We start from the raw sequence: 13,521 nt of genomic DNA on the forward strand, positions 1-13,521 counted from the left end.
TTTTGTGTTTCCTTGACTGATGAAGCCTTCTGGATTGAAGGCCAAATGTTTCAGCACAGAAAAGAAACTGTACATATGACCTGACTGAAAAATGTTGCGTTAACGTTATCTGTTCATGGTCAAAGTTTCACAACATCATTATTAAACATGAAATCATTTGTAACTATATTTAAAAACAGCTTTTAAACAATTTTTGAAACTAGTACCTGAGACAAGTGAGGTCAGAGCCAAAGTTTTAGAAGCAGGTCCCAGTCACATGGACGCCTGGCACTTCATGATTTTATACTCGGCTTGGGCACATGCCTGTCTTAACTTTTATTCTTTAGTAGGCACACTGCAGTGAAACACTGTGGACAGAAAGTACATCTGATGTTCTGCACAGTCTCCAGACACTTTAAACTGATTGAGCCTCCTGATGACAAGCGAAACATCTTCAGCTTCAATAGAAGTCTGGCTGTTTTTCTTTTGAACCCTTTTTTACGACTCAGTCTTCACCAGCAGATGTTAAGTGTCTTGTAAATATATAAAAATATTTTAAAATCATTTTTTTTGGGAACAGAAAAGCTTTTAGTAAATGTTTGCTTTAGTTGTTGATGGCCTCATCGTATCTTTCCAGATCGTGAGGTGTAAGTAAAAAATGTTTTTCTGCGTTTAAACTTTGAATGACTCTTTCCTGTGTTCCTCTTTTTCAGATCATGTAAAGTGGAACCATGAGAAACCATAATAAAAGAAGTTGTCCACATCAGAGGACTGATGAAGACAGAGGGACGTGGACAGACATGAACAGAGGACGTCCGTGCTCCGAGTGATTCCAGAGGATCATGTCCCTGAGGCTGGACTGATAACGGGAAGTGGACAGTGTTTGGATCACTTCCGTGAACTGCAGGCATGCTCACTTCTTGCCTCTGACAGCACCCAGTGATTGGACCGAGTGAACGAGTGCAGTGATGTAAGAACACGTTTCTCTGGTGAACGGGTCATGACAATCAGAACTGCGCTGTGATTCAGGCCACACCATGCGGCTTTCAGAGGGAGCAGGTGAAACCTGTAACTTTTGATCCACTCCTGCACAACAACACAGAACTTCACCGTTTTTTTTAACGAAGGTTGAGGCTCTGCATTGTCATCATGCCACGGAACCCAGCGTTTTCAGAACCAGAGTTTTCTGTGGAGTATTCAGCAGACTGCTCCGTGACATTGCCCTCTGACCCCGGCCAGGCTGTGGGGCGAACACATGAGGTGACGGTGAGAAGCTCTGGATGCTGCCTGTGCTTGCCGCGCTTCATGCGTCTCACCTTTGCACCCGAGTCTTTGGAGAACCTCTACCAGACCTACTTCAGGCGGCAGAGACATGAGACCCTGCTGGTTCTGGTGGTGTTTGCAGCCCTGTTTGACAGCTACGTCCTCATCACGTGCGCGGTGGTCTACACCTCTGACAGGCTGGCCTCTGTTTTAGTAGCATCAGTGGGACTTACTGGGGATATTATTCTCTACCTGCTGTGCCGCTTTGGATTGCTTCCAGACCGGATCACACGGCGAGTGGTACCGTTCGCCCTCTGGGTGCTCATAGCGGTCCAGATTTTCTGCTACTTAGGCCTGAACTATGCTCGCTTCCACCAGGCCAGTGACACGGTAGGCTGGCAGGCGTTTTTCAGCTTTTCTTTCTTTCTTACTCTGCCTTTGAGACTCACACCCATTGTGCTTATCACCGCCGTGTCCTGTGGGGTCCACACCCTGGTTCTTGGGGTCACTATTGCACAGCAGCAGCAGCAGCAGCAGGACATCGAGGGGGCAGCACTCACCAGACAGGTGAGTCGGAGGGGGAATAAATGAGGGGAGGTATTTGTAGATCTCTACATATGTTATGAAGATGTCCAACTGGCGGCTCATATTCAAATGTGTCCTTTAATTCTTTCACTTATTACTGTGTGTATGTGTTTGAGGGAGAATGTTAATTTATCTGTAGCATTAGCAAAATATCTTGTGAATCATTTAAGAAATTTTTATTGACACTTTTAAAATATTATTGATGCATGAGTCTAGAGCTGACTACCTTTGGGAGTCACTTTGTTTCAAGTTGGCCGCCACAGGAAAATGATCTTGGCCATCACAAAAATGGCTATAGGTTCAATGTTCTTTATTTGTAGGGCAGCTGTGGCTGAGTGGTTAGAGCAATCGTCCTCCAATGCATGAGTTGTGGGGTTCGATTCTACCAGCAGTCACATGCTGAAGTGTCTCTTGGCAAGACACTGAACCCCTCATTGCCTCTGATGTGTGTCCCATCAGTGTATGAATGTGATAAAGCTCTGATTAGTCTTTGTAAAGATTTAGTAGAGTGCTGTATGGATGGGTAAATGAGGACAGATTGTGTTGTAAAGAGCTTTGAGTGTCTTGATAAGATGTTATTTAAGTTCAGTCCATTTACCATTTATTGTCATTCACATCACATGTGGTACATGAGGTGGAACAAACCTGTGTACTCACCTTGTGTACTATCTCTGTCAGTTTACTTAAATTGAGCTAAAATTGATCATGTTAGTAGCTGAGAGTCATTCACAAAACGTACTTTGGTAAGCGCTAACACATTATATAAGCTATCCTAAAGCATGCTCAATAATCTGCTGTCAGTTTGCTCTGTTCACGCTCAGCAACCGTGTCGAGCTGTTCGATGAAGCGGTCCGCTTGGCGTCAGATCTGTTGACTCGTATCCAAAATCCAGCTTTAACTTGTTGTTAAGTTGTTGTTATTGGGCTTTCTGCCTAGAGGAAAGTCCTTACAGAGAGCAGTCCCAGGCAGCATGTGCATTAGGTGAATGTACAAAATTCACAGCACCATCTGGCATGACCTGGCATGGCAACTATAGCGGATTCAGGGGAAACGTAAACACAGAAACTGCTCCGTGTCAACACGGATTTTTTCCTCGAATCAACATCTGAAAAACCCTGTGTCCCCCCACTGTGTCCATATTAATGGGGCCATCCCACTCCTCTCCCACCTGAGCCTTGTTAGGGCATTTGTTTGCTGGTCTCAGAGAGGAGTTCTGGTCATATTACAGTGTGAATGAAAGGAAAAGTGTCTGGGTGTCAGGGTTAAGACTCTTTCATGTCTTTAAAGATGAAATCTTTACCTTTGGTTATGTTGTTTGATGTAAATTTATTTCTTTCACCCTCCTCACAAACCATCTGTATTCTTGTATTAACATTTTTTCCTCAAAAGAGTGCTTCTTGACCTTCAAAGTAGGTGCACAGCTCTGATACTTGTGTGATCCAAGAAAAACCTGCTGGCTTCTGCAGTAATGTACTGTAACAAAACCACAACAGAAAAAACTTTTTTACTGTTCTTAAGGTGGCCTGTATTAGGCTGTGCAAGTTAGTTCGCTGTGGCAACCCCTGAATAAGGGAGCAGCCGAAAGAAAAAAAAGGTGGCCTGCATTAAAAGACAAATAAAAAATAATCAGTTAATTTCTCAATAGCAAAACCACAAAGCAGCAGCTTCCAGTGGTTGTTCACTAACACAAATGACAGAAAGCTTCACAATCCTCCCAAGTTTTCCTAAAATGGCATAAGATAAAATGGTTCAACAAAACATTAAGGATACTAATGACAAATTCACAGCTTATCTCTGGACTTCTGTTGTCGTGCACGCTCTTTATTCAATACAGTGTGATTTTGCTGACAAGTATACTCTCTGATAGATGTTTTTTTAATTCTCTAACAAATCATTTAAGATGGCAGATTTATTGATTTCCACTCATTTTACTCCATGTAGCTGATCTGTGAGCGTGAACCAAAAAAGTCTGTGCTCAATAATCCAGGGCTGGCAACTTTCGAGTAAGCTGATTGGGGGAAGAATCAGTTTTGTGTTGTGTATTTCCTTGACTGATGAAGCCTTCCGGATGGAAGGTGAAACGTTTCAGAAAAAAAAAAAAAAGAAACTGTCCAGATGACCTGACTGAAAATTGTTGGATTGTACACCTGGATAATAGAGCATGGACTTTTTTGGTTTTGAACCAGTTTGACAAGACTGTCGACGAGGAAGAGGGCCAGCAACAGAGGAGGGGGCGTGCCAAAGACACCATCTTAGCACCAACATAACTGGTTTGTTCCACATTGGAGTAAGCTGTTTGGGGGAACAATCAGTTTTGTACTGTGTTTCCATGACTGATGAAGCCTTCCGGATGAAAGGTGAAACTTTTCAGCAAAAAAAAATAAAAAAAACTGTCCAGATGACCTGACTGAAAGTTGTTGGATTGTACACCTGAATTAATGAGCTTGGACTTTTTTGGTTTTTAACCAGTTTGACATGACTGTCAACCAGAAAGAGAGCTGGCAACAGAGGAGGGGGCATGCCAAAGACATCATCTTAGTACCGACATAACTGGTTTGTTCCACTTTGGAGTAAGCTGTTTTGGGGGAAGAATCAGTTTTGTGTTATTTGTTTCCTTGACTGATGAAGCCTTCAGGACGGAAAGTGAAATGTTTCAGAAAAAAAAAAGAAACTGTCCAGATGACCTGACTGAAAATTGTTGCATTGTACACCTGGATTATTGAGCATGGAATTTTTGGTTTTGACCAAGTTTGACATGACTTTCGACAAGGAAGAGGGCCTGCAACAGAGGAGCGGGCGTGCCAAAGACACCATCTTAGCACCAACATAATTGGCTTGTTCCACTCTGGAGTAAGCTGTTTGGGAGACGAATCAGTTTTGTGTTGTATGTTTCCTTGACTGATGAAGCCTTCTGGATGGATGGTGAAATGTTTCAGAAAAAAAAAACTGTCCAGATGACCTGACTGAAAATTGTTGGATTGTACACCTGGATTATTGAGCATGAACTTTTTTTGTTTTGAACAGTTTGACTTGATTGTCGATGAGGAAGAGGGCCAGCAACAGAGGAGGGGGCTTGCCAAAGACACCATTTTAACACCAACATAACTGGTTTTATTCCACTTTGGAGTAAGCTGTTTGGGGGAAGAATCAGTTTTGTGTTGTGCACTTCCTTTACTGATGAAGCCTTCTGGATGGAAGGTGAATGTTTCATCCAAAACAAAGGAACTGTCCATTCCTTAGATATAGAACTTTACTAATTGGCATTTCCATCCTACCATCCATTTTCTTCCGCTTATCCGAGGTCGGGTCGCGGGGCTAGCAGCTTAAGTAGGGAGGCCCAGACTTCCCTCTCCCCAGCCAGTTAGGCCAGCTCCTCCGGGGGAATCCCGAGGCGTTCCCAGGCCAGCCGAGAAACATAGTCCCTTCAACATGTCCTGGGTCTTCCTCTGGCTCTCCTCCCAGTGGGACGTGTCCGTAACACCTCACCATTGAGGCGTTCAGGAGGCAAACTAACCAGATGCCCGAGCCACCTCAACTGGCTCTTCTCAACGTGGAGAAGCAGCGGCTGTACTCTGAGTCCCTCCCGGATGATCGAGCTTCTCACCCTATCTCTAAGGGAGAACCCAGACACCCTTCGGGGAAAACTCATTTCGGCCGCTTGTAACTGAGATCTCGTTCTTTCGGTCACAACCCAAAGCTCATGACCATAGATGAGGATAGGAACGTAGATCGATTGGCAAATTGAGAGCTTCGCCTTTTGACTCAGCTCTCTCTTCACCATGACAAACCTGTACAGCACCCGCTTCACTGCAGACGCTGCGCCTATCTGCCTATCAATCTCACACTCCATTTTTCCCTCATTTGTGAACAAGACCCCAAGATACTTGAACTCCTCTACTTGGGGCAGGGCTTCCTCCCTGACCCAGAGAGGGCACTCTACCCTTTTCCGGCTCAAGACCATTGCCTCGGATTTGGAGGAACTGATCTTCATCCCGACCGTGTCGCACACGGCTGCGAACTGCTCCAGCGAAAGCTGTACATCACGATCTGATGAAGCCAATAGGACCACATCATCTGCAAAAAGCAGAGACACAATCCTAAGGCCACCAAACAGATCCCCTCAACACCTTGGCTGCGCCTAGAAATTCTATCCATAAAAGTTATGAACAGAATCGTGACAAAGGGCATCCTTGGCGGAGTCCAACGCTCACCGGGAACAAGCCCGACTTACTGCCGGCAATGTAGACCAGGCCCTGACACCGGTCATACAGTGACCTAACAGCCCATATCAAAGTGCCCAGTACCCCATACTCCCAGAGTATCCCCCACAGGGTTCCCAGAGGGACGAGGTCGAACGCCTTCTCCAAGTCCACAAAGCACATGTAGACCACTTGGGCAAACTCCCACGCACCCTCCAGGACCCTGCTGAGAGTGTAGAGCTGGTCCAGTGTTCCACGACCAGGACGAAAACCACACTGCTCCTCCTGAATCCGAGGTTCGACTATCCGATGGACCTTCCTCTCCAGAACCACCGAATAGACTTTACCAGGGAGGCTTAAGAGCGTGATCCCCCTGTACAAACCGGATTCCAAAAAAGTTGGGACACTAAACAAATTGTGAATAAAAACTGAATACAGTGATGTGGAGGTGCCAACATCTAATATTTTATTCAGAATAGAACATAAATCACAGATCAAAAGTTTAAACAGAGAATGTATCATTTTTAAGGGAAAAATCTGTTGTTTCCAAATTTCATGGCGTCAACAAATCCCCAAAAAGTTGGGACAAGTCCATTTTTACCATTATGTGGCATCCCCCCTTCTTCTTACAACACTCAACAGACGTCTGGGAACAGAGGAGACCAGTTTCTCAAGTTTAGAAATAGGAATGCTCTCCCATTCATGTCTAATACAGGCCTCTAACTGTTCAATCGTCTTGGGCCTTCTTTGTCGCACCTTCCTCTTTATGATGCGCCAAATGTTCTCTATAGGTGAAAGATCTGGACTGCAGGCTGGTCATTTCAGTACCCAGATCCTTCTCCTACGTAGCCATGATGTTATGATTGCTGCAGAATGTGATCTGGCATTATCGTGTTGAAAATGCAGGGTCTTCCCTGAAAGAGATGACGTCTAGATGGGAGCATATGTTGTGAGCATATGTCCCACCTGAACATAGTTCTCTGCATTAATGGTGTCTTTCCAGACATGCAAGCTGCCCATGCCACAAGCGCTCATGCAACCCCATACCATCAGTGATGCAGGCTTCTGAACGGAGTGTTGATAACAACTTTGGCTATCCTTGTCCTCTCTGGTCCGGATGACACGGCGTCCCAATGTTCCATAAAGAACTTCAAATCATGACTCATCTGACCACAGAACAGTCTTTCATTTTGCCACACTCCATTTTAAATGACCCCTGGCCCAGTGCAAACGTCTGAGCTTGTGGAGCTTGCTTAGAAATGGCTTCCTCTTTGTACTGTAGAGTTTCAGCTGGCAATGGCAGATGGCACGGTGGATTGTGTTCACTGACAATGCTTTCTGGAAGTATTCCTGAGCCTTTTCTGTTATTTCCTTGACAGTGGTGTAGTGAACTAAGCCTCAGGTCAAAGTCCTGGCCTTGAGGGCCTTCCTGGGACAAGAACTGTATTTCATTGATTTGAGTCCAGAAACACAAGATTAAGTTAATCCAGAGACTTTCTAAGTGTCCTGCACTGATCAATTGAAAGAACACTCTCTTTTTATTATCATTACTATTTTACAAATGTTTGATAATTAAAGTGTGTTTTGTTCAAACCATTTTTAAATGTTGAAGTGAACTACTCATTTTTAATCAACTGTGAAACAGTATTAGTGATTTTTAATCCTCATGCAAAGTAGAAATCACGTTAAGGTCTGTTACAGAGTAATTATGCATTTTCTGATTTTCTGTCTTTGAATGAGCAAGTGTAAGTTGGTCCAAGGTTGGAGTCAAACGCAAAACAAGTTGTTGGAACGAACTGTCATGTTTTTAAATCCTCTCAGACGTAAATATAGAGGCTGGCACCTGTTTTCCCCCAACTCGCCTAAATATTCCTCTCGTCTGTCTTTAAAACATTTTCAATCTGTTCCATAACACTTTCTGTTTTTCTGACTTCTAGTGACCTCTTACGTCACAAAAACACACCCCTGTCTGGTCAATTTTGACCAATCAGGAACCTCCCAAATGAACCGGAAATAGAACTCTTTAAATGTCGGCACTTCCTAGTTCAAACCGGCTTCAGTCGTTTGCAGCTCCAGTCGAGTGCAGTCGAGTTCAGTTCTGGGAGCAGAACCGAACGGAAGAAGTGCTGGGAGAACAGAAGTCCAAGCATGATCCAGAGCTCTTCCGAGTCTTGTGGGAATTATGCAATCTTCCACATCTGAGTGGAACTCTGACGGACTTACTCCTCTTGTGAGTCCACTGGGAGGTGAACTTGTGTCAAACAAGTACCGTCACTACTTCGGACGATTCACAGCTGTTCCTACGGAGACGCTGAAAGGGTGCATTAAATGGAACTTCGTACCAGTGGAGACATCTCCTCCAGGTAAAGAGTTGATTTATACCACCTAAGTGTACCGAGGAAGAAGCTGGGAGTTCACCGGAGAGTGCCGTTCTGATGCCGACACACACATTTCCCTCATCCATCCTTTCTCTCAACTTAAACTTCAATTTCCATCTTTAAACTCTTCTATCTGCTAGAAATCATTCCAGATATTTTTAGAAATGTCTGTTGTACAGCTGGAAGCAAGGGAAACCATCGCCGTAGGGTTTTCTAATTGTAAACTGATTAACTAAGCCATGTTGTTATTTTTCAATTTGCCAAAATGAATGTAAATGTGTGATGTTAAACTTTGATTCTGTAAATAAATGACCGCATTCAAAGAAAATTAACGTCTCACGATACATTTTATTAAATTCAATGCACGACATTATGCAGTCCAGAAAAATGAATGAATCCGTTTAATTTATGAATATATCACAGAATATGTTCATCTACAGTGGCATTCCTGTTTGAGGTGCAGTGACGTTTAAGGGCCCGGAGATCACGCGCATCCAGTAGAGTTTTACGGCCTTGACCCTTACGCACAGTGATTGTTCCAGATTCTATGAATCTTTTGATGATGTTATGCACGGTTGATGATGATAACTTAAAAGTTTTTGCTATTTTACGCTGGGTAACACCATTCAGGTATTGCTGCACTATCTTTCTGCGCAACAATTGTGGAATTGGTGATCCTCTTACCATCTTGGCTTCTGAGAGACACTGACACTCTGAGAAGCTCTTTTTATACCCAATCATGTTGTCAATTGACCTAATTAGTGTTAATTGGTCTTCCAGCTGTTTGTTATATGGTCAATTTCCTTTTTTCAGCCACTTATTGCTACTTGTCCCAACTTTTTGGGGATTTATTGACACTGTGAAATTTTGAATCAACATATTTTTCCTTTAAAATGTTATATTTACTCAGATTAAACTTTTGATCTGTCATCTATGTTATATTATGAATAAAATATTGACATTTGTCATCTATGTTATATTATGAATAAAATATTGACATTTGCCATCTCCACATCATTGCATTCATTTTTTATTCACAATTTGTTTAGTGTCCCAACTTTTTTGGAATCTGGTTTGTAGTTGGAACACACTCTACGGTCCCCCTTTTTGAATAGGGAGACCACCACCCCGGTCTGCCAATTCAGGGGAACTGCCCCCGATGTCCACGCAATATTGTAGAGTCACGTAAGCCAACACAACCCTACACCATCCAGAGCCTTAAAGAACTCTGGGCGAATCTCATCCAGCCCTGGGGCCCCTCCACCGAGGAGTTTTATAACCACCTTGGTGACCTCAGCACCAGAGATTGGAGGGCCCGACCCAGAGTCCCCAGACTCCGCTTCCTCAGTGGAAGACGTGCCGGTGGGATTGAGGAGGTCTTCAAAATATTCTGCCCACCGACCCACGACATCCCGAGTTGAGGTCAGCAGCACACCACCCCTACTATAAACGGTGTTGGTGGTGTACTGCTTTCCCCCCCCGAGACGCCGGATGGTGAACCAGAATCGCCTCAAAGCCATGCGGAAGTCATTCTCCATGGCCTCTCCAAACTCCTCCCATGCCCGAGTTTTTGCCTCAGCGACCACCCGAGCCGCATGTCGCTTGATCTGCTGGTACCCATCAGCTGCTTCCAGGGTTCCAAAAAGGCCCAATAGGACTCCTTCAGCCTGACAGCATCCCTCACCGCCAGTGTCCACCATCAGGTTCGAGGGTTGCCGCTGCGACAGGCACGACAACCTTGTAGCCGCAGCTTTGGTAAGCTGCCTCGACAATAGAGGCACGGAACATAGCCCACTCGGACTCAATGTCCCCACACCTCCCCCCGAAACATGTTCGAAGTTCTCCCGGAGGTGGGAGTTAAAGCTCCGTCTCATAGGAGACTCTGCCAGACGTTCCCAGCAAATCTCACAATACATTTGGACCTGCCAGGTCTGACCGGCATCCTCCCCCACCATCGGAGCCAACTCATCACCATGTAGTGATCAGTGGACGGCTCCGCCCCTCTTTTCAATCAATCAATCAATCAACCTTTATTTATACAGGTAAATCCCATTGAGCCTCGATGACTCATTTACAAGAGAGACCTGATTTCAACAAAGAAAGATGACAACAATGGACAACAGCAACAACAATAAACGGTTATAAAAAGTCATACTGCAGGTTTTTTTTTTTTTAAACAAGTAGGATGGCTAAAAGGAAAAGGTAACAAAACAAAAAACAGCTAGATTCCAAGACAAATGTAGAAAACTAAAAACAGGAACATGTCAGCATTGGACCCTGCCAGGTGTCTAACAGATTCTTAAAAACACTTAGAGAGGTCAAGGTCGAGAGCTTCAAATCTTTTTGTAAGATATTCCAGGAAACAGGAGCGGAATAGGAGAAGGCCCTTTTGCCTAGTTCAGTCCTCATTGAGGGAACACTGCAAGTAATAATGTCCTGAGAGCGCACACTGTAGCTGCACTCACGCAGAGACATGTAGGAGGAGATGTATGAAGGCAACAGACCAAGAAGTGATTTAAAGATGAAAATATACCAGTGAGAGAGTCTGCGTGAAGTTAATGATGTCCAGTTAACCAGTGAATACAGGGTGCAGTGGTGGGTACGATAATCACAGCCAGTTATGAATCTTAGTGCACCATGATAGACAGCATCCAACATCTGCAGGGTTCTTGTAGGAGCGTTCATGTAAATAATGTCACCATAATCAATTGAGGGAAGGAAAGTCACAGATACAAGGCGTTTTCTAGCATTCAGGGTTAGACAGGATCTGTTTCTGAAAAAGAAACCCAGTTTAACTTTCAGTTTCTTTATCAAGTTTTCCACATGAAGCTTAAAAGAGAGATGTGAGTCGACCAAGATACCCAAATATTTATAGGAATCAACAAACTCAATGGGGACACCATTTGAGGATAAAATCGGAGGAAGAACTGCTGGGACCAACTTCCTATTTGAAAAAAGCATCCCTTTGGTTTTGTCAGCATTTAGGACAAGTTTGAGGCAAAACAAATCAGTCTGGATGATGTTGAATGCAGATTTCAAAAGCTGGAAAGCCTTATCAACTGTTTTAGCTCGACAATAAACAACTGTGTCATCAGCATAGAAATGTATGGATGCATTAGGGATGTTTTTACCTACATTATGTATGTGTAGATTGTAAAGAGGGTGTGTCCTAAGACTGAGCCTTGTGGTACACCATTGTTGACTGTTAAATAACTGGAGGAAGTACCATTATGTTGAACACATTGCCTCCAGTCTGAAAGAAAGTTAGAGAACCAACCAATGGTGTGATCTGAGAAACCAATTTCTGAGAGTTTATGACACAAGATATTATGATCCACAGTGTCAAAAGCTTTAGACAGGTCTAAGAAAAAATAGCATCAACTTGGACAAGAAATGGAAATATCTGGATCAAAATACAGGAAGGATCTCAGGCTAAAATAATAAAAGACCTGAAAGATCTGGAAAAACTAAAATGAGCTCAGGAGATGACAGATGATAAATCATTGACATAACTTCACAAACAAGAAATTAACAAAATATAAAACAAACAAATACATTAAAACATGGCAACATACGAAGACTTAGAGTTTAAAATATACAATGTTGAAAATGCGATTGATACAAATTTTTTCCCTGCAATAAAAGACTGTGAATATTACAATGAAGAACAGTTTAATGACATCAATATAACAAATGGAGGTCTCTCTATTATTCACTTTAACAGTAGAAGTTTAAATGCAAATATATCCAAAATAACAGATTATTTAAAACAGCTAAACAGAACCTTTACAATAATAGCACTGTCAGAGACGTGGCTCAACGATGAAAACACAACTAATGTTCACATGGAAGGGTATGAATTATATCATGTGAACAGAAGCAACAAAAGAGGTGGTGGAGTGGCTCTATTTGTTAAAAATTAAATAAAATGTAAATTAATTAATGAAATGTCAATAATTGTTGATAATATCATGGAAATAATAACAATAGAAATAATAAACAAGATTGATAAAAACATATTGATAAGTTGTGTATATCGATCTCCAGGATCAAATATAGAAATATTCACTGATAAAATCGTACAACTATTGGACAAGAGTTTTAATAAAAGCATTTTTTTTCTGTGGAGATTTTAATATTGACCTGGGAAATAAAACAGATTCAAATAACATCAGTACATTTACAAATTCATTGTGTAGTTTAAATCTTTATCCGTTAATATCAAAACCAACAAGAATTACAACTCATAGTGCTACAATAATCGATAATATTTTCACAAATGTAACAAATGGGGATGTGATGGGAGGTATTTTAACGAATGATTTGAGTGATCATTTACCAGTTTTCATGATTTATAAAAATGATCAAAGCATTACAAAAGAAATTACAATTAAGGAAAAAACAATAAACACATCAAAAAAAGCAATGGATAAATTAAAAGATGATTTACATAAACAAAGCTGGAAAGACGTGTATGTTGATGATGTGAACAGATCATATGATGAGTTTATGAATATTTTAGGAACTCTGTATGAAAAGAATTGTGTGCAAAATAATTGCACAAAGAGAAATGTTGTTGACCAACCATGGATGACGAAAGGGTTGAGAAATGCTTGTAAAAAAAAGAATTATTTGTATACATGTTTCTTGAAATTGAGAACACAAGAGGCCGAAAAGAAATATAAGAAGTATAAAAATAAATTAGTAGCGATTATAAGGAAACACAAGAAGGAATATTATAGTGATTTATTAAATAAAAGTAATGGTGATATGAAACCTACATGGCGAGTAATAAATAGTGTTCTGAAAAGTCATAAAGCAAAAACAGGTATTTCACAATATTTTTTGAAGGATGACGATGAAATCCATGATGAAAATGAAATTGTAAATGGATTTAATCATCATTTTGTGAACGTTGGATCAAGCCTTGCAGCTAAAATACCAAAAGTGGACAATAATGTGAACCATTCAGTTATAAGTTGTGACAACAGTATTTTTCTTAATGGAACTGACAAAGAAGAAATAATGAATGTTGTAAAAAATCTTACAGATAAGAGATCAAAAGACTGGGTGGACATGGATATGATGTTTGTAAAGGACATAATGAGTTATGTTAT

The 13,521-nt window shown here is 41.9% G+C and overlaps 1 protein-coding gene across 1 annotated transcript in view; it reads left to right on the forward strand.

Moving 5' to 3' along the window:
- The first annotated feature begins 1,128 nt into the window (after window positions 1–1,128).
- LOC119410425 (adenylate cyclase type 3) overlaps window positions 1,129–13,521 on the forward strand; it is a 117,113-nt gene continuing 104,720 nt past the window's right edge. Inside the window, exon 1 of the mRNA XM_037677337.1 lies at window positions 1,129–1,809. Coding sequence (XP_037533265.1) covers window positions 1,129–1,809 — 681 coding nt within the window. The remainder of the gene's footprint in view (window positions 1,810–13,521) is intronic.

This window comes from Nematolebias whitei, chromosome 5 (assembly GCF_014905685.2).
Source record: "Nematolebias whitei isolate Nwh7 chromosome 5, NemWhi1, whole genome shotgun sequence".
In the NCBI taxonomy this organism is placed as follows: Eukaryota; Metazoa; Chordata; class Actinopteri; order Cyprinodontiformes; family Rivulidae; genus Nematolebias; species Nematolebias whitei.